This window comes from Terrapene carolina, unplaced genomic scaffold (assembly GCF_002925995.2).
Source record: "Terrapene carolina triunguis isolate 2854851 unplaced genomic scaffold, T_m_triunguis-2.0 Scaffold210, whole genome shotgun sequence".
Lineage (NCBI taxonomy): Eukaryota > Metazoa > Chordata > Testudines > Emydidae > Terrapene > Terrapene triunguis.
In genome coordinates this window covers 51,540,692-51,562,935 of record NW_020664561.1, presented here as the reverse complement: position 1 = coordinate 51,562,935, position 22,244 = coordinate 51,540,692, and the positions used below count along the sequence as shown (strand labels likewise).

Below are 22,244 nucleotides of genomic sequence, written 5' to 3'. Positions count from 1 at the left end.
GCTGTAGCCCACGAAAGCTTATGCTCTAATAAATTTGTTAGTCTCTAAGGTGCCACAAGTACTCCTGTTCTTTGTACTCTTGAAGCTTTCAAAAATTGATGGGAAGGGTCCACATGAGGAAGAATGGGCTCACTACAGTACTTAGCTGGATAAGTGGACTGGAGGAAGAAGGGCCAAGAAAAGGACACTAAGAATTATGTGCCTAGCCCTCTTTCCCCAATTAGATCATGTTGTTTGGCTCATATAAACCTCATCTTCTCATTTTTTCACTTTGTGGGATGGAGGGAAAGAAAGGGTGTGGGGCGAGTTCTGTATGCCCTGTTGTGCTTTTTCTATCCCAACAACTGAGGACTATTCTCCTTATCTGCCTCATACATGACAGAGATTCATACTTGGCCCAAATTTTGAAACCGGTAAACGTAAAACTGGGCTCCTAAATCCATATTTAGATGCCAGCCTGGTTTCCAAAGTTGCTAGCTCCTTCAGCGCCAACTAGAAGTGTGAGAGAGACAGTGTTCGTGCTGTGAAAGACCATCTGCCATCACATATATGTCTCATATACATTGCCTAAAAGGCATGTCTAATATACTAATGAAAAAAATGGTTAGAACACTGTGCACCCTAGCATGGCTATAAACATGGTCATCTACAATTGGAAACTGAATTAATCTGAGGCCCTCTAACTGCATGGCAGAGTGCAGCAGTAAAAGGGCTCAAGACCTTCATAGGTCTGTGTGCTAAAATGCCTAATTTAGCCAGGTTTTCCCACACGTAGGCAGCTCTTGTAATACACTGTGCATTTCAGAATACCTTCGGACATGCTTGGAGATGCATCTTGGATTGTGCTTGGATATCTTAAAAGGAATCTTTGAAAACTGAGCTGAACACTACTGTTAAATAAAAAAGAGGTTAAAAATAGCTAATTTTTGCAGTAAGCTTTTCCTTACGGTAGTAACTGTTATTTTTTTTCCAGTAATTCTGGCTTATAGAAGTTACCAGTAGATGCAATTTTTCAGTTGAATAATAGTTTAAGCAAGTTAATGTATATATTATTTTTAATTGTGCTGATGCATGTATTTCACTTCTAATACAAGTATCAGATTTATGTCATCTGTTTATCATGTTTAAGTTTAAAATATTGACTCACCAACACACAGGACAAATTAAAAGTTAGCTGTAAGACCAAATCAATTAGTCTTCTCCCCCCCACACACACACATAAACACACACAAAAACAGAGCAGAGAAGGAATTAATAATAAAATTAATCAGAATGATAAGATAGGGTGTAAAAGTTACAAACAGATGGACTCACTCAGGTCAGTCTAATTTCTAGTGTCTCAGATAGTGACATCACAGAATTCTTCATCTAGAATGAAGCTGGGGCTATTTCAAAGCCTTATTTGAAGTCTCACCAGGGGCCAACAACTAACTGAGTGGACCGTTCACCTCTAGAGATGGTCCCTTCTGGTACGGTTTCCACAGATAACCTAAGGCTGATTGTTTGCTATCAAGGTAGGACAAGAACTTTAGGATGGCAATATCAAAAAGTGGGATAATTGGCCACTGTTTCATAGGAAAGGAGGAAAGAAAAGCATTGGGTAGAAAAGCAGGACAATCCTATGAAAGTAAGACACTGTCATTCCACTGAGGCTTACAAGTGTATTTATAATATATTTATTAAAAAAGGGCACTTGCCTTAGATGAAATGTGCTTTCCTTTTGATATAGATCTGTTATACCTTAACCCCTACAAATTCCAAAGTTTTACTAAGGCTTACAGAAATATCTGTGTATTGTGTTTCAAGCTATTATAGAGTTGTAAACCCAAAATCATTAGTGTTGATAATGGCAAAAACCTGTGTTGTTCTAACTCCTCAGTCTTGTCAGTTGTCAGCAGTGAGTACAGTTTTTCTGAGAGAGACAGAAATCAGTAGTAGAGCTGGTGGAAATTTTTTTGAATTTCATGCATTTTAATGCAAATCGAGACAGGTTTTCACAAAAAAAATATTTACTTCAAATGGGCCCGTTATTCTGACCAGCTCTTTCACTAAGCCTTTGACATATCCTTGTGTCCATTATGGGATCTGTGAGAGAAACATGGACTCTACAAAAAAATTTGTTTCTGTGTTCAGTCTTGTCTAATTGAACGCCTTTTTGTTTGCATACAAATAGAAAGATGGGCCTTATCTGACCACTCTTCCTAGTTAATATTATCCTTTACCATGGGGTGAAAGCAGTCATGACTATATTAATATCTATTACAAAAACAGAATTATAAAAAGTATAGCGTACATAGTAAAAAGGTCAAATCCTGCAGTGCTAAGTATAAGGGAGTTTTGTTTGAGTAAAGATTGAATAAAATCTAAGTATGTACTTTGGGATTTGGTCCAGTGTTTGTAGTGATATATACAGATATAGAGATATATCCTTCTGGGAAAACTCTGAGAGGTAAAAGGTATCCTGTTCTACACCTCCTATGTCAAAAAATGTGCAAGTCTCACACTATGTTAAGTGCATGTATAATAATTCTCACATATGGCAATAGTATACATGTGTAGTATCCCTCTAGGGAATATCAGCTTCCTGGTCAAACAGGCCCTTTAAACAGCTTTTGTGCATGTAAAAACAATTAAATGTTTAACTAAGGAGATCCTCAGATACATTGGACTGATATTATTTTCCTTAAGGAAGCTACACCAAGCCATGAAAGATCTGAATCTGGGTGGCCGTTGAAGACACAGCGGTTTGACTGTAAAGTTGTTACAGTTTGTCACTGTTAATAAAACATGTTTAAAAATGTATCATGTGTCAGCTATTAAGGATTTTGGAAGAATTCATTGTTAGAAACAACCTCCGAGGGGTAAAGCTTAACTAGTTACACAGGGGAAGTCCTTTCTCTCAAATTTCCATTTTAATTGGTGTTTAATTTAGACTTCCCAGCCCAATGGCTGAGTGGAAGCATTCCTTACTGTCACCTAAGAGACTCTGGCTAGAACTTACCCTCAGTCCATCAGGTATTGGGAGTGCTATAGAATCAAGGAGCCCATCTCAAAATGGGTGGAAAGTGAGTCTGGTATCACTCAGTTAAGACTCATTGCAACCAGTTGATGGGAGTTCCATCAAATATTCCTATCTACAGGTCAATGTCCAAGGAGTGTTGGATAAGTAACGTATATGTGGGATCATCAGAACTGTGAGAGAGAGAGAGCCCAGCATAAAGGTTTGATAGAAGACACAATGGTTAGCACTTATAATTTTATCCTATTTGATTAATCCTCAGAATCTTTGTATATTAGTTTTTCTTCTACATCCAGAATCTGCCTTCCAACATAACCCTAAAATATCTTTGTCAAATAAAACATGATCACTAGGAGTTTCCTGCCATTTTCATAACTGCAAGCACTTTCATAACTGCAGTTCATATTGAATCATGATATAAGAAATCTGCCAGGAAAGATCCAAATACTGTTACTAGTGCTGTTTCATAACCAGTTACAGCTGCTGCTCCACTGAGTAAGAACACAGTTGGCTACCATGTTCTGTGCCTCTCCTGCTTGCAAGAATGTGACTTCAGTTTCTAGAAAGAGTTTTAGTAGGGAAGAAATTATTGTAAAGCATTTAAGAGGAGTGAATCTCAGATGCTAGAATTCCAGCTGAAAAAATTTAAATCAAATGCATGAACACTAAATGTTTTTACCTGAGGATGTTACTGAGATTTTCTAGGCAGCTTTTCCTTTCTAGAAATGAATTATGTAGATAGAGGTACTGTAAAACTTTCTAACAACGACAAAGAAAAACATACAGTAATTGCTAGTATATCCTTGCCAAGAGATTAATTGCGTAAGAAATATATTTTATTCAGCTTCCAGCACTGCCTTGCTTTCACTAGTAGAAAACACGTCAGCTCTCACCAGTGATGTTTGTCTTTGCACAAACCTGCCTTCTTTCAGCAGAAAAACGCTCTAACAAGAAATGACTGCAGGTTGGGGGGAGGGAGTGAAATGTTAGGTAGAACTGAGTAATACTCAGAACATTATGCTGGTGAAACTGTAAGAAATGTAAGTGACTGTGTCACTGTGTTTGCACAGGGCCAAGTACAATGAAGGCCCCAATCCTGATCTGTACCACTGTCCATTAAATAGCAATCTGAACTCACATTTATTTTTAGATGCTTTATTTGCCCATGCATCTGAGGCAACATTTTTAAGGTACCTATCAGTGTAATGTGCAACAGTCAGCAGCGAAGTAGAATAATAAAGAAGCCACCTGTCAAGGTAATATGTAAAATTCACTGAAGTTAGGAACCTGAGTATTCATTGGTACCATAGGACCCCCCATACATTAATGATGACAAAACAGCAACATTATTCATTCTTGTTATTGGTATCCCTCTGTTGTAGTTTTGTTTCCTGGACATTAAACCATAACTGCCTTGTGATTTTAAATGGGTTTCTAAACTGGAACAGAATATATTACCCCAGATATCACTTTCCCTGAAATTGCACAGTGACATACAAGCCTGGACAATTCTTTTCCCTTTCCAAACTGAAATGCAACCCTTGCATTTCTGAAATATTGTTATGAAATAGGGCCAATATGTTCCCATTTTCTAAATTAGACACAAGTAACTGTTTTGTGCTCCTTTGGAAAGTATGAGAGAATATTATTCATCTGTTTGCTTTAATGGATTCCTGCCAAGTAAAAACGTATAAATTTTATTTTATATAAAGTTGGAACAAGAATACAGATAAATTTTATGATGTGATTAATAATGTAAAGATAAATTATGCAGGATTAATCTGTATATATGGGTAAACTGTGCCATACATAATAATAAAAATAGCCCATCTGATTGCCCACACAAATAATTATATAGTTAAATGGAGCAGATTTCTCTTTTCCATTCTGTCATTTCTTACTATTTATTATGAACTCAGTTCCTCTAAAGCAAAATATCCCCAGTCTTGGGTCACATGTGTTCTGAAGTGTGTAACTTTTGGGAAATAAAATTAAGGACTAATTCTTAGTTACCCTCTATTCCCTCTTCTCCAAGGGAAAAGTGACGAATGCTTCAATTGGGACAACCCAAAGCTCAAGACCTTTGAGGGCTCAGATCCTGTGGTCCTCATACAGCCAAACCTCCCATCAGTTTTACTGAGAGTTTTGACTGCACTGGGAGGTTTGCCGATGTGAGGACTACAGGATCTGAGCCCTTAAAGCTCTTGAACTTTCTGTTGTCCCTCTTGAAATATTCTGCACTTTTCCCGGGGAGAAGTGGAGTCATAGAAAGTGAATTAGAACATTCAGTCATCTGTTCTATTTTCCCATCAAGGCTCAGCTGCTTGATGTAAGTAACTCATATTAATGCCTGGGTCTGTTTAGTTTAGTGGTGCAGTAAGACAAAAATAATTCTTTAATTGTTTTTCTCTGTCGATAAATAGTACCTCCAATTCGCAGATTTACAAGTGGAAAAAAAGCAAATAGACTATATTTAAGATTAAAGTTGTCCCATCTATCCACTTGGCATATCTCAGGGATAAATTCTGTTTCTTGTTTTTGCCCTCAAAGCAGTTAAAAATGAAGCATTTTACTTTGCACATGTATTGTAGCTGTCTGTGTGTTTTTTGCACCATCGTTGTTGAATTTCACTGGCCATCATGTTGCCCATTCACCTACCTTTGTTACATGGTTCTGAGGTTCATCTCAGTTTCCTTTAATATAACCTATACAATTTAGTGCTATCTGCTCATTTGGCCATCTCAGTATTGGCAGCCCAGCTGTCTAATCTAACTAACCAATTATATATCCAAGCATTTACACCTTATTCATCACACTAGTATCTGAGCATCTTAAAAAATGCTCAACAGAATAATAGGCCTAGATTCCTCCTTACTTCTTCCAAGATCTTTGGGGTATTTTCTTCCATGTCTTTTCCTTCTCCTCTTCCACTTTTTATCTTCAGGTACTGTCAGTAGCTTAAGTACATAAGTTTCCTACCTTCATTAGTGATATGACAAAAATAACTGACCCTCTTATGCTGGTTTCTATGTTTTTTCTCTTAATGCATTGGAAATCAGTAGTCCACACACCAAAAAATAAATAAAAACAAATCCTGAACCATCTAACTCCAGTTTCTCTATTGGTTTAGTAAATACATCTAAAGTTAACTCACATTAACGTCTTGATCTTAAAGCTACAACTATTGCTAAAGCAAATCCCTAGATCTAGTTCGTTGCATTAAATTTGCTGAAATTTCCTTGTTGCTGAAATTAATGACCATATGAAAAACAGTGTTTTATAGGAGGTGCTTTAATTGTAGTTTGGCAATTTCTGGTAATATAGAAAAGGACTGGAATAGAAAAGGAAGTATTTAAAAAACTAGCTTTAAAATACAAATCTGGATCTGCAGTGACATTCATATTTCTAAAATGGAGTTGGCAGACTTGTTGGATAAAGAGAAGAGATAGCTAATCTAAATCCAGACTACATCATTGAATAGAAAACAATAAATGGGGTGCTTAATATTGAGAACAGTTTGTCACTGAACCACTGAAAAAGTTGGATATTTCAGCCCATTTCTACTTAACTTATTTTCTGCTATCAGCACATTAACGGGGTTTGTCTGAGGCTACTAATAAAGGAGCAGTTGTTTCGTGTCACAAGGTACACTAAAGGCCATTTAAAAATTCCCAGTGGCATCACACTGCAACAAAAAGGCAGTGAGGTAGTTTTGGTTCAACAGAGCCATAGTGCAGTATGCTGAGCTGACAAAGAGCTTTCCAGTTATTTGTACCATTGGATTAACTTCTGTCCCAGTCATAGTCATAGAATATCAGGGTTGGAAGGGACCTCAGGAGGTCATCTAGTCCAACCCCCTGCTCAAAGCAGGACCAATCCCCAACTAAATCCCCAAATGGCCCCCTCAAGGATTGAACTCACAACCCTGGGTTTAGCAGGCCAATGCTCAAACCACTAAGCTATCCCTCCCCCCAGTGCGCCAATACAAACTCATTGATTTCAGTAAGAGGAGAATTTGGCTCTATAACTTTTTTCATTCACCCTCCCCCTTTGATTTTTATTTTTTCTTTTTTTGTTACATTTTAAACCATACACATCTCCATCTCAAATAAGAAATGACCCTTATGAAAAGCTTTTATTTATGGACTGCCTGTCTGAGTGCCTGCTGCACTCAGTCCTTCTACTTCTTTTGGATGTTACTTACACAGGGTTCACCTGGAAAAGGGCCAGAAACTTATGAGGACTGAATGGAACTGGAATCATTGGCAACTGAATAACCTTTTTAAGAAACAGCACCATGAATTCACATCATAAAGCACCTTTGCATTTTGATATATCAGTGCTGAAGCTGAGCTAAATTCGTGTTTAAACCCAGTGATGGATGGCTTTGTAGTCTGAAACCATTTTGCCTCTTTGAATGTGCCTTTTTAATCTTCATAAGACCCTTGTGTAAGGAGCCATAGCTTATAAGCTCCATTGGGCTTTGTTATCCTTCCTGTTTACATTTTTAATTTGTCAAACCCAGATGGAGTGAAACAGGATATCCCAAATAGGAGAAATTAGAGTAGGACAAAACTATAAAACATATTAACACTGGGAAAGCATCAGGAGCGTCCCTTTGTGAGAAGCAAAGAGAGAAACTGAGAGTATGAAATATTCTGGATTGGTCATTTTCTGGTTTGGGGGCTTTATTTTGTATGTGTGTATTGTGTTATTACACGGAAGGCCTCAGCTGGAGCATAGTATCCAGTTCTGGGCACCATATTACAAGAAAGATATGGACTAATTGGAGATAGTCACAAGGAGGATGGTGAAAATTTGTTCTCCTTAACCTCTGACAATAGGACAAGAAGCAATGGGCTTAAATTGCAGCCAGGGAGGTTTAGGTTGGACATTAGGAAAAACTTAAGTACTGGAACAAATTGCTGAGGAATCTCTAAGATTGGAGGTTTTTAAGAACAGGTTAGACAAACACCTGTCAGGAATGGTCTAGTTATTACCTAGTCCTGCCTTAAGTGCAGGGGACTGGACTAGATGACCTATTGAGGTCCTTTCCAATCCTACACTTCTATGATTATATGATTACAGCAAAGGCAGCTAGTGCCCAAGATTGATATAAATGTTGCCAATGGAGAGAATTCTTTTTTTGATCCAAAAATCAAAAGAAAGCTAATGGGGAAAGAACAATCCCAAGAAAGTATAGTAATTTCTTTGCCAATGGTTCTCAGCCTTTTACATGCTGTGACCTTTCCCCAGGCCCATCTACTTGGAATATAGTCAGGACTACCCTCGTGTCTACCAATATGGGGAGGGGGAAGATGGTTATGACCCCTCTGACATGTTTTCACAACTGTAAGCTTGCAAACCCATGCTTTGTGTGATGAGCTTGTGTGGCAGTAGAGTAGGCAATGGAACATGTTGCATCGGCAACGTAAAGCCAAATTTCTCCTCTCTACTCAGTATTAGAGATATCAACTGCATGTTCTGCATTTGCTTTGCATACTGGACTTCTGTCACCATCAGTAGGAATTCCATAAATGTAACAAGTGCAGAATATTCAAATGAAACCCATACTACAATTGAGAAATCTACAGTGCCGCTCCAAGTAGTGACTTTTACTCTTGGTCTTTTAAAATGAATGTGCATTTTTATTTAAATTAGAAAGGTGCAGGTCATTTTTCAGAGATACCAAATGAGACATAAGGACTAATATGCAAGCAGCTATCTTTTGCAAGCTTTGTTCAATCAAATGTTACTGACACCTGAGTATAGTGTAAATTCAATACAGGGTGCTCTTATATGTAGCGAAAAGTAATGACACATGGGAAACTCCAGCAGAATCCAAATGCAGTGGGAAAGTTCCAAGATAAACATCCATGCTTTTGCAAAAATATTAAAAGAACCAAATGAAAAAGAAATGGAAAGTAATTTTTTAAAAAATCACCTTACAGCAATGCAAGGATCATCTGTCAGTAGTTAAAGTTCAAGCCTTCCCTTTTACTCTCCTGCTCTAAACTGACATGTGAACAACATATAAATTGCCATTGGTATATGGAGCACTGGAAGTAAGAGATGCAAAATCAACTATTTCTATGTATGTGCATGTGCAGCACCTAACACAATCAGACTCTGATCCTGATTGGGTCCTCTGAGTGCTACTGAAATATTAATAGTTTAAACTAATAAAAAAGAAATAGAGGTGAAAAGTACTTACTGTAAACGGACAGCACATGCTTAGGTCCCATTGACTTTGACTTCAGTGGGACTTAAGCATGTGTATAAAGTTAAGATGTGCTCAAGTGCTTTGCTGAATCAGGTCTTAAAGGTCTGATCCATCTCCCATTGAAGCCAGGATCCATTCTATTGCTTTTCATAGGAATTGGAGATCAGGCCTCAGAAACATATTGACATTTAAATAGTGAAGCAGTGATTAGATTACCAAAAAGGGGTTGAAATACGGGGAACCTGTAGTATATAAAATGAATTGGTGATCTCAGTCCTGTTCCTAGTGAACAGATATCTGTGTCTTAAAGCCAACCATCACAACTTCTCGGTCCCTTCTTGGTCAGGGGTGGGACTGGGTTTGGGAAATGTGCATTGAACAGCCAGTGTGGTCTTTGTTCCATGGCTAAATAAATAGCTTCAGTTCCCAGGAATGTTGACACTGCACCTTTCCCCAAAGATAAGCTCCCTTCAGTCACAATTGAATAAGCTATAACTTTCCATACTCCATAAAGTAACATGTAATTTTTGTTTAAGTGAAAGAAATTGGCTGGAACATACAGATCCATAAAGCATAATAAAGTATTACCAGGATCTAATCAAGAGTCCAGTTTTGAACTGTTAATGGTAGTCGATATAATAGATATGCATGTCATAGTCCATTACCTCGTAGGGCTTCTCTTGCACTATCTCAGTTCACCCCCACCTCCCCTTAGGCTGGGGGCTCTCAAAATGAAGTCCAGGTGGTTTTATAATCCTCTCTTTTTTTTTACCAGGGATGTGTCTGTCAGATTTCAATACTCCTATTTCTTTCAATTGATTTACTCCACTGCCCTTTTACTGAAGCTCATTTCCAAAATACTGCAAAACAGTGCATGCACCGTTTGAGCTACTAATCCTGTTTTGTCTAAATGAATTCTCCTCTGGTCGCCAACATCCAGAGGGAGGGCCTTTTGGATCCAGTCTGTTCCCTTTATCTGTAACCTTTATATAACTAAGATTAACTCTTTCTTAAAATCCTGTACCTCAGGGCATTGCCAACAGATAGAAATGTGTGTCCATACTCCCTATTCATTCACATTCCTTTCAGCATTCAGCCACTTACATTGGATTAAATTTTCTTTAGTACAAGAGTGAATTTGAGAGTGAGGTGGAGCAGCCTTGTTAATAAAACCTTTCTTTGGCTATGAATTGAAGTAGTTTATACATCCATCAGATTTCTTTCTGGTTGTATGTCTCATTCCAATGCTTGATCACCTTCAAAAGGACTTGCTAACTTATCTAGTCCCTAGGTAAACTCCAGTATAAGCTAGAAATATGTATGATTTGATGGAGAATTCACCAGGAAAATCACCTCTAGAGTCCAAAATAGATGTTTGTTTCTTTCAGTCCAGGTTCTAAATTATATTCTTTCTTTAGTTCTTCAAAAGTTAGCAGAGAGTCCGATGTGTAGAAAGAATAGTAAATATGGCAGGCGACCAGCTTGGCTTAACAGTGAAATCCTTGCTGATCTTAAACACAAAAAAGAAGCTTACAAGAAGTGGAAGACTGGACAAATGACCAGGGAGGAGTATAAAAATATTGCTCAGGCCTGCAGGAGTGAAATCAGGAAGGCCAAATCACACTTGGAGTTGCAGCTAGTAAGGGATGGTAAGAGTAACAAGAACGGTTTCTTCAAGTATCTTAGCAACAAGAAGGTGGTCAAGGAAAGTGTGGGCCCCTTACTGAATGGGGGAGGCAATCTAGTGACAAAGGACCTGGAAAAAGCTAATGTAGTCAATGTTTTTTTTGCCTCTGTCTTCGTGAACAAGGTCAGCTCCCAGATTACTGCACTGGGCAGCACAGTATGGGGAGGAGGTGACCAGCCCTCTGGAGAAAGAAGTGGTTCAGGACTATTTAGAAAAGCTGGATGAGCACAAGTCCATGGGCCGGATGTGCTGCATCCGAGGATGCTAAAGGAGTTGGTGGATGTGATTGCAGAGCCATTGGCCATTATCTTTGAAAACTCATGGCGATCTGGGGAGGTCCCAGATGACTGGAAAAAAGCTAATGTAGTGCCTCATCTTTAGAAAAGGGAAGGAGGAGGATCCGGGGAACTACAGGCCAGTCAGCCTCACCTCAGTTCCTGGAAAAATCATGGAGCAGGTCCTCAAGGAATCAATTTTGAAGCACTTAGAGGAGAGGAAAGTGATCAGGAACAGTCAGCATGGATTCACCAAGGGCAAGTCATGCCTGACTAACCTAATTGCCTTCTATGATGAGATAACTGGCTCTGTGGATGAGGGGAAAACAGTGGACATGTTATTCCTTGACTTTAGCAAAGCTTTTGATATGATCTCCCACAGTATTCTTGCCAGCAAATTAAAGAAGTATGGGCTGGATGAATGGACTATAAGGTGGATAGAAAGCTGGCTAGATCATCGGGCTCAACGGGTGATCAATAGCTCCATGTCTAGTTGGCAGCCGGTATCAAGCGGAGTGCCCCAAGGGTCGGTCCTGGGGCCGGATCAATATCTTCATTAATGATCTGGAGGATGGCATGGATTGCACCCTCGGCAATTTTGCAGATGACACTAAACTGGGAGGAGTGGTAAATACGCTGGAGGGTAGGGATAGGATACAGAGGGACCTAGACAAATTAGAGGATTGGGCCAAAAGAAATCTGATGAGGTTCAACAAGGACAAGTGCAGAGTCCTGCACTTAGGACAGAAGAATCCCATGCACTGCTACAGACAAGAGACCGAGTGGCTAGGCAGCAGTTCTGCAGAAAAGGGCCTAGGGGTACAATGGACGAGAAGCTGGATATGAGTCAACAATGTGCCCTTGTTGCCAAGAAGGCTAACGGCATTTTGGGCTGTATAAGTAGGAGCATTGCCAGCAGATCGAGGGACGTGATCATTCCCATCTATTCGACATTGGTGAGGCCTCATCTGGAGTACTGTGTAGTTTTGGACCCCACACTACAAGAAGGATGTGGAAAAATTGGAAAGAGTCCAGCGGAGGGCAACAAAAATGAGTAGAGGGCTGGAACACATGATTTATGAGGAGAAGCTGAGGGGACTGGGATTATATAGTCTGCAGAAGAGAAGAATGAGGGGGGATTTGATAGCTGCTTTCAGCTACGTGAAAGGGGGTTCCAAAGAGGATGGATCTAGACTATTCTCAGTGGTACCAGATGATAGAACAAGGAGTAATAGTCTCAAGTTGCAGTGGGGGAGGTTTAGGTTGGATATTAGGAAAAACTTTTTCACTAGGAGGGTGGTGAAGCACTGGAATAGGTTACCTAGGGAGGTGGTGGAATCTCCTTCCTTAGAGGTTTTTAAGGTCAGGCTGGAATGATTGATTTGGGGATTGGTCCTGCTTTGAGCAGGGGGTTGGACTAGATGACCACCTGAGGTCCCTTCCAACCCTGATATTCTATGATTTTCAAAAGTACATAAGTGCCCTAGGACTCCAAGGGCTAGATTTTTAAAGGTATTTAAGTGCTGAAAGATGCAGACATCTAGTGGGATTTTTAAAAGCGTTTAGCTCCCACAGAAAACAAAGGGAGTTAGGTGCCTAGGTGCTTTTGAAAATCCCACTAGGTGCCTCTCTGCACCGTCAGGTGTCTGGATTTATTAATATAACGATAAGAGGTGAAACACCAGCTGAGCCTTTCTCACCACACTTCTATATTTTTACTGTGAGACAGAGCATGTGAGTTGTAATTTTATTTCTAATAGAAAAAGAAGAACAAAGCACGAAAAATGTCATTAATTGTAGCTTATATAACTCTTCACGTGCCAGGCATGCTTAAGCAACACAACTGTTCAATCCCTTTGCAGCCATCTCTCCATGAAGCTGAATCTGTAGGCCCAGTAATTTTAAATAAGGGAGAGCATCTCCTCAATTCCCTCCCTTCCTTCACAGTTACTCATTACTTAATTTGATTTGTGGCTTCTGGTGTCTCCATGTGAATGTAGAAAGCCTGCTGTGTTCATCCACAGGCACCACTGTGTCGGGATAGTTACTAGAAAGTGCTGAAAAATATATGGGGTGGCCTGAAAGATGCCTGAGGCCACCTCCATTTTAATCCTATTAACTCCCCCAGGTCACTGTGCAAGACATTGGGCAATCTAGGTAATAAGTTGTGCATACAAGTGGAAGGCATCAAGGAGTCAAGTTGTAATTTGTATTTCCAAGCACTTGCATCCAGTGTCTGTGGGGGAGAGGAGAAAAGTATCTTTGCATGATCTGTGTGTTGAGGCCTCTGTATAAATGCTCTATCCATCTTTGCAAGCCTTCCTCCAACATCAGATTTTCTCAAAATGTGAAATCAAAAGGGCCACACAATGCATGTAAGTGCTTTTTCCACATCAAGTGACCCACACAGCCCTCTCCCTGATTCCTTCCGAAAAGGAATTGCATTACATGCCTATTATTAGCTGTTGGTTCTCTGTTCAAACTAAACAGTGTCTGGTCCCTTTGTCTGAGGTTTGGTAACTTCCTTTCCTAGTCTTGTTTGAAGAATATTGGCAAATATTTTCACATCTGTATTTATGTATTAAATGCCTAAATACAAAGTAATTAATGAAGCAAAAATAGGGCTCCCATTCTAGCTCTTGCTCTGTTTTATGAACAATTTTATAGCATTTGCTAAATGTGGAAGGAGCTCCTCCCCATTTATACGTATTAACTATGAGTGCTCAGAAGGCTATGATGTTTTACACACCCTTCTGTTTCTTTCTCTGTCCAACGTTACTTTTACTGCTGCATTTAGGTTCAAATGATTGAAGTAGAAGATTTGGAAAATGCTTTCCCAACATCACAGTTTAAGTAGTAGAAAGAGCGTCTCTGTTATTTAAAATAAATGTAAAGTCATTTTTTTCAACCAATCCCAGTTTGCTCTTCCGATTGTGACTGGATATCATTTCCAGAATACAGTCTTTCCCTAATGTAGAATTCATACACTTAAGACAACATGAGCCTGGGTTTTGACTGACCGGTAATATTGTGTTACCTGCATTCACAAAGATTGAAGGATAAATGTGTATGTTCCGTGTATTTCACTCTGTGATGCTTTTTCAGGATATTGAAAACCACCAACAGAATCTTTTACCATTATATTCAACCAGGATATGAATTCTGTGCAATGTCCTCTGCACCACCTAAATACCATTTAATCCTTTAACACAGTCTTAAGTGGTGTGGCAGGCCATATCCGGGCTCTCTGCACTACCAGACAAACATAGTAGAACCCTCAAAAATCTCTATAATAATATAAATGTGAACTCCCTCTAGTGACTTTTTGCTACCAATTCCATTTAAAATATGTTGTGTTTTAGCCTTTTGTGTGTATGATTGTTTTTAGTGACGAGTATGAAGAGGATGGTTTTTGCCAGCCATACAGAGGGATTGCTTGTGCAAGATTTATTGGGAATCGAACAATTTATATGGAGTCTCTACATATGCAGGGTGAAATAGAAAATCAGATTACAGGTAGGTAAAGCATGTTGCCCCTAGCTCTCAAAAATACACACCTTTTTCCAGAGAACTGCTACAGTCTCTTGCCACTAACATTATTTTTTCCTTAGATCCTCTTTTGTTACCTTCCCATTTGCTGTGAGTTTCGCCACAGCAAAGCCTAATCCGGATTGATATATAGCATGTTTTCAGTGGAATGGGTCATATCAAATATGCACAGCTTTTTAATATGCTGTATGTCTCTGCTGATTGGCTTCCTCAAAAACACACACACACAAACACACACACATATAAGAACAAGAGGTAGGCATGGCTCATATCTGGTCTATCTTGTGCTGTGATCCCAGCATATTTTAAAAGCTAAGCAAGGCCAAGCTGGGTCATTACTTGGTTGAGAGACTGTTGAGGAAAACCCCAGGTACTGAAGAAGGCTGTATAAGTAATTCAACAGGTGGCATTCTTGCCTCTGACTTAGTAAGGAACCGATGCCCCAGCACTGTGTGAAGGAAGTGCCCTGTGTGCGACGAGACATAAAACAAAGCTCTTGATCTCTTGTAAAGACTTCATGGTACTTTCCCACAATTTTAGGTGTGTTGCCCATGGCCAGATTCCAGCCAAGCTAATGACTTTCCAATGGTCTAAAATGCTCCTGTGGTTTCAATTGGATAGTGTGCTTGACATCTTTCCATAAAGTGTTATGCAGTGTTGCCATGCGTTGTTAAAACATTGCAACACAGCAGTGATGGAAATGTTCCTTAAATATACAGCAGTTCATACACTCTATCGGTTTGTTTATAAAGTGATTTGGGATCCTTTGGGATGAAGGATGCAATATGTAAATGTACAATATTTTTGTTATTATGCATTCTGTAGAACCTGCTGTTCTTACCTATCCGGTAAAAGTAATCCAAGAAACAAAATATTTAGACGACTTTACGAACTATCTGGGGAAAAAAGCAAATAAAAATAAAATTTAATTTCTAGTTTTGAGACAGCTTAAAATCAATGCAATGTTGACACCAAATGTAATTTCTTTTTCACTGAAATGAACATTATAGCAACTTTTAAAATAATTGTTATCCTGTATTTCTAGAATGTGCATTTGTCCCCGCTGGAATTTAGTGTTCTGAAATAATAGTTATTACTGTAATTGCTGAGAAAATGAGTTTGTTCTTCTTACTTTAGTAACTTGCCATTGTCAAATGTGTACAAAGTATGGATTATACTGTTGAGCCTAAAACTCCTGTCATGTTAAATAAAATCCTTTTGTGTGTTTTACAGCTGCCTTCACTATGATTGGCACTTCCAGTCACTTATCTGATAAATGCTCCCAGTTTGCCATTCCTTCTTTGTGCCACTACGCTTTCCCATACTGTGATGAGACCTCACCAGCCCCAAAGCCCCGAGATCTGTGCCGTGATGAATGTGAAATTCTGGAAAATGTCCTTTGTCAGACAGAGTATATTTTTGCAAGGTCCAATCCTATGATTCTGATGAGATTAAAGCTGCCAAACTGTGAAGACCTTCCTCAGCCAGATAGCCCGGAAGCTGTAAATTGTATCCGGATTGGAATCCCCATGGCAGATCCTATAAATAAAAGTAAGTGAAAGTTGCTGTGCAAGAAGTAAGTAAGTAAGTGAAAGTTGCTGTGCAAGAATTATCAGGTCAGCATGTGAAGGTTTTATCTAATCACTCTCTGCCCCCAAATGGGGGTAGTCATGAACTCTGAAAACTCACAATCATTATAGTCTTGCGTCAAGTTGGTGGAAGACTGAGCTGGTTATTCCAGAAACCACGGAAACTCGCAATAACTTTTTCAATATTTTCTTAAATTGCCTCTGGATTTACGCTACTAGCAGTTTATTGGCTTCAGATTTTTTTTGTTAATATTAACTAACAAAAAGGATGGTTTCACTTGTAACGTTTTAAGATCAGTAAACATCTAAGATCCCGGTCCTGCAACCCTTACACATGTAAGACGTCCTTGCCACAGTAGTTCAATATATTCTAATGGTACTGCTGGTGTGATTAAGGACAAGTCAACATGATTAAGGCTCACAGGATCAGGTCCATGACTGTACTTGCCTAAGATGTTGTTCTAAGGCATAACTACAGGCATTGACAGGAGCACACTCTTGGTCACTGCATTACTGCAATATCAAATGTTTGTGTCCAAAATAAGAAATATTTATTTATTTATTGTGTCCCACGTATTCTCTACCTTTATATTAAAATAATTAATGTGATTCAGGTTCCCACTGTAGGCTTGACTCTTCTTATGTATTTTTTATTAAAAATACTCAGAGTAAGCTGTTTTCATTACTAAAGCATAAGCTTTAAATCCTCCCAGGAATGTGAATGCAAGGCAGGCCAAGTGTTACAGCCGCAACAAATTGGGACCCCTTACTCCTTGAATTTGGTTTCCAGGCCTCAGGTCCGCAGAATTGTGCTTAGTCTCCAGGAGGTTAATTATGCACTCCTACTAGTGGTCAGTATGTACGGTAGCATTCTGACTCGCTGCGATCAACTATTGCTTTAATGTTTTTCAGATCACAAATGTTACAACAGTACTGGAGTAGATTACCGTGGGACCGTCAGTGCGACAAAGTCTGGACGTCAGTGCCAGCCATGGAACTCTCAGTATCCGCACACACATACCTTCACCGCCATCAGATACCCAGAGTTAAACGGGGGCCATTCCTATTGTCGAAATCCAGGGAATCAGAAGGAAGCGCCATGGTGCTTTACCTTAGATGAAAATTTTAAGTCTGAGCTTTGTGACATCCCAGCATGTGGTAAATACTGAACCATCCCATTTTATTTCTAATTGTTTTTTAAAGGGGAAACATTGGAATTACTTTATTGAAGGAAAAAGTGTCTGATCCATACAGTTGTGCCCCATCACATACGTTCTGTGTAGCTGTGCACAGAACGCCTTTGTTGTGTCTGGAAAGGGAGCTCTGGTAAAGAAGACTACATGCAGTGTTTGTACCTAAAGCCACAGAATCTGAAACAGGAAATTCCCCAACAAGAGAAACCTTACAGTTCTTACCTGTGCATCTGGTAAGCAACTGAAGCAACATCATGAAAATATTTTATAAGGAAAGGTTGTAAAGCTTAAACCTCCTCAATGAAGTATAAGTGTTTCTAGCATGTCATGTGTTCTACATTTTCAAAGTAATCGTTAAAATTAATATCACTTTTTAGTGAAGTAGAATTGGCTTTGTTGGCACGGATCCTAAATGCATTATAAAATTGTTTCCCTTTGATTTATTTTTAATCGTTTTAATAAATGCAAACCTAGCTTAATACAGTTCAGCCTTTGTTTTAAAAAAAAAAGGGGGGGAGGGGTTGCAAAACACTTGTCAGCTGGGTTTTGGTTTTGATTTTTGTAAAACTTCAGCACCTGGATTTAGGTTTTACAAACTCAGGGTTAGCTGAGATCCAGGTCTCATTTTATCTGAACTCCTGATATTTGGAGGGAGTGGGAGGAAGATCTGAATAAATAGTTCCCATTTTATTAAGTCTTCATTAAAATTAATAATACAGATATTCTGTAAAGAAGAGAACACTGCTACTTGTGGGTACATGTTGGAAAATGCACCTAGCAATGAGTCTTATGACAATAGACTCTTGTTCTGGTAATTTGTGGTAAAAGGTTTCATGCAAATGATTATGTTGCACACACGCGATGGCAATAATGATAACTTGCCCCTTGGAAGTGAGATCCTTTTTCATGTTCAGTAGCCAATCTTGAGTTTAAATTAATTTTGATTATGGTTACGAACATTTATTAAATCAGACTATCTTGTGGATCGTATGCATTCTGGGTCTGATCCAAAGCACATTTAAGTAAGTGGAAAGATTTCCAATGACTCCAATGGGCTTTGGCTCAGGTTCGTACTGAGATTTTTTGTTAAAAAGGGAACATATACATTACATAGTCAAAACTGTCTCTCTTAATAGTTGTAATGCCCTGTGTTGAATTCATATGGTGGCTGGCAGACCATTCTCTGGGAGGATTGCAAGAGTCTGGAACTTGCTCCCTTCTAGTCTGAAATAGACCAAATTTGGTGACTTCTAGGGTACACTATAAAAGACGTCTGGTTGATAGGGTCTAAGGAGAAGGCTGAGGTTGTGCTTCCTAGATGATGAAGGGGTAGGTGTCTGGCTGGCCTGCCCACAAAATTCCTGTGGAAAGATTTTAATGCTGCTAAGGTTTAATTGTATTTACTGCATGAATAATTATATTAGGGTGTCTAGATCCTGAGACGGGGTCCCTATTTAAAATATAAATAAATAGAATCCTATTAGGTGGCTGGTTGTTTAGTTAAAGGTGCAATTGTTAGGAGCTGTTCTGCATTCTGAAAATGTAAAGAACTGTTACTACTCAGCTCTTTTTGTACTTGCTGAAAAAGCCAATTCAGGCACATTTTAAAAATATCTTACACTCCACCTAATTGGGACCTTCTTAATTAGGAAACCGACTTAATTGGGATGTCTCCCAGGGAACCAATTTAAGCCTAATGAGGCTTCATGGTAGTGACTGCTGCTTAATAGGAATGGTAATTCCACTTGATTGGGACACTGCAGGGGATGAACCGGTGCCTGTGCCTCTGTGTGTTTGTCTCCTGTTGGTTCTAACCAGTGCTTAAAGTGGTCTGAAAAAAGTGTTGGGGGGGAGGGGAAGAGGTCTTATCATCACCGTGACATCTGCCCATCCCCCTGCACAACAATTAACATCCCCCCCAACTCCAAATGAATCCTGCCACCCATCAGTTCTGCCCCCACATCTGTTCTGTCCCATTGCCACCTCACCTCCACTCCTCCGTCAGCTCCTGGGGCTTTTAATCCCCTCTTTCCCAGGCTGGGGAGGGGCTGCAAGAGTTCCTTCTTCCCCTTCCCAGGCCGGGTGCTGCAAGGGGGGAGGAGGAGAGGCGCTATCCCCTTGCTCACCTCACAGGAGGGAAGGGGAGGGAGGAGGGAGTGGAGCTACCCTGAGCTGCTGGGCTCTTTCTGCTCCCTCCTCCCCTCCCGTGAGAACGGCTTGGGCTTCTAAGGGGAAGGAGGAGAGCTCTGCCTGCTTCCTGCAGCAGCTCCAATTGGTTGCTCTTCCCCAGGAGAGGTGGGCAAGTGGGGAAAGCAGCCACCCCCAGGTGCCCCCCTCCCGCAGTACTAAAAACAGGCGCCCCTTTAGCAACCCTGCTTGCTTTTTGGCCATTTTATTTCCCAGGTCTGCGACCCGTTGTGAGCGGCCCGCTTCAGCTGTCACATATGCAGCAGTTGATAAAGCCTGTGATGTCTTTTGCAGACAAATCTGTAGTGTGGGACAATAATCCAAGTGCGAGGCTGTGGAGAGACAAGTATAGAAAGCCTCGCCAGAGGATTGGGGGGAAGGGCTGGGTGTATAGGCACCGGTGTGGAGTAGCATGAAAGGACACATGAGGCAAAGTGTGGTAGAGACTTCCTTAATGCAGTTGTGAGGGGAAGCAGGGACCAGAGGTGCCGACTTTCTGATTTCCCCAGAGGTGCTTGACCCCGCCCCCGCTCCACCCCTTCCCCCAAGGCCCCACCCCATCTCTTGCTGCCCCCACCCCTCTCCTCCCACCCCATTCCGCCCCCTCCCCTGAGAGTGCCCCACCCTCGCTCCGCCTCTTCCTGCCCCCCTCCTCTCTCTCCCCCCCCAGCACCTCCTGTCCGCCCCTGAACAACTGATCAGTGGCGTGCGGGAAGTGCTGTTGGGGACGGAGAGGAGCTGATCAGCGGGGCCCGCCAGTGGGTGCTGAGCACTCACCATTTTTTTTCCAGGGATGCTCCGGGGCTGGAGCACCCATGGAGTCAGCGCCTATTGCAGGGACAGTTGCAGTCCTTGTACTAGGTGGGAGCTCCCTTCTAGCAGTCCTGGGGATGGAAGTCACTACCAAAGGAAGGGATGAAGCTATGGATCAAGCCACCCCTCACCAGTCCATAGAGCCAGATAGATGCATGGGGAACTGTTCCTCAGTCCCCTCTCTTCACCCCCTGCTGTGGTGTTGTGGCCCTCAGCCAGTGCCTAGATGCCAAATCTGATCTGAAAGGAGCAATTAGGAGAGAGGCTGCAATGGCAGTATAAGGAAGGGGAGAGGGCATAAGATGGGATAAGATGGCAAATATGGGAAGAAGAAGAGCTGTGCAAAGTTATATCTGAATTCATTTGAACTTTGCCACCCTCATAGACTCATAGACTCATAGTTTAAGGTCAGAAGGGACCATTATGATCATCTAGTCTGACTTCCCGCATGATGCAGGCCACAAAAGCTGACCCACCCACTCCTGGATAATTCTCTCCCTTGACTCAGCTGTTGAAGTCCCCAAATCATGATTTAAAGACTTCAAGTCGCAGAGAATCCTCCAGCCAGCGACCCCTGCCCCATGCTGCGGAGGAAGGCGAAAAACCTCCAGGGCCTCTGCCAATCTACCCTGGAGGAAAATTCCTTCCCGACCCCAAATATGGCGATCATGATCTGAACTGGACGCAAATTTCAGCTTAAGTGTGCCTTTAATTAGATTTGTAATAGGCATCTGTATGGCCCTCTCAGCACTTGCACAAATCCAGCTTTGAAAACACAGACACACTCAGCTGGCCCAGTGTCAACAGTAAAACGCTCCCTCCCAGCCCTTCCACAAAATACTAAATGCTACCCTGCCTCAGCCCATTGACTCCACTGAATTGGCCCTCTCAGAAAAAGCTGGGGCCTACAGGTCAAGAGACTCTCCCGCTGTCACAATGTGTATGATCTGCATTTGTGCCAATAAAATCCACTGCACCTGCCCTAAAAAAACACTGACTTAAAAGACAGTAGGACACAGTACTCCCGAAGAGAGATGATGGCCTTCAGTATGGCAGGGTGGGGCCTAAGGACATGTTAGAACAGGGGGGCTTCCAAATAAATAGTTTTGTTTTTGTTTTTTTCCTGCCAGGCAAAGTGGGGAAGAAGAGAGAACACAGGTGAAAATTATCACAATTTTTGCTGCAAGAAGCAGGGGCGCCATTTAGGGGGGACGGGGGAGGGCTTTAGCCCCCCCTGAGTTTCGTAGGGGAGGTCTACTCACCCTAGCCCCAGATGGAGCTCTTAATTGCAACAGCTTGAGTGTGAGATGTGATGAGTTCAGAAGCTGGGAGTAGCACAGCCTTTGGGGCAGGGAGTTTGTTTATAAACAGAGGCAGGGTGATTAAGATAACAAAAGGCTTATCATTAAAGTAAATTAAGGATCATTAGATGATCCTGAAAGCACTTCAGAGCACTTCAGTTAAAAGACAGGAAACAAAGGGTAGGAATAGAAGATGAGAATGGAAAGAGGTAAATAGTGGTGTCTCTCAGGAGTCTGTACTGGGACCAGTCTAAGGGCATGTCTTCACTAGCAACGCTGTGTATTCGTGGCACGACTAGGGTGACCAGAGAGCAAGTGTGAAAAATCGGGACGGGGTGGGGGGTAATAGGAGCCTATATAAGAAAAAGAACCAAAAATCAGGACTGTCCCTATAAAATCAAGACATCT

General features: G+C 40.9%; 1 protein-coding gene across 1 annotated transcript in view; it reads left to right on the top strand.

Moving 5' to 3' along the window:
- The window catches only part of LOC112115946 (inactive tyrosine-protein kinase transmembrane receptor ROR1), a 245,421-nt gene that overhangs the window by 208,880 nt on the left and 14,297 nt on the right, over nt 1-22,244 (top strand). The window contains exons 5-7 of the mRNA XM_024213179.3: nt 14,593-14,720; nt 15,987-16,304; nt 17,255-17,500. Coding sequence (XP_024068947.1) covers nt 14,593-14,720; nt 15,987-16,304; nt 17,255-17,500 — 692 coding nt within the window. The remainder of the gene's footprint in view (nt 1-14,592; nt 14,721-15,986; nt 16,305-17,254; nt 17,501-22,244) is intronic.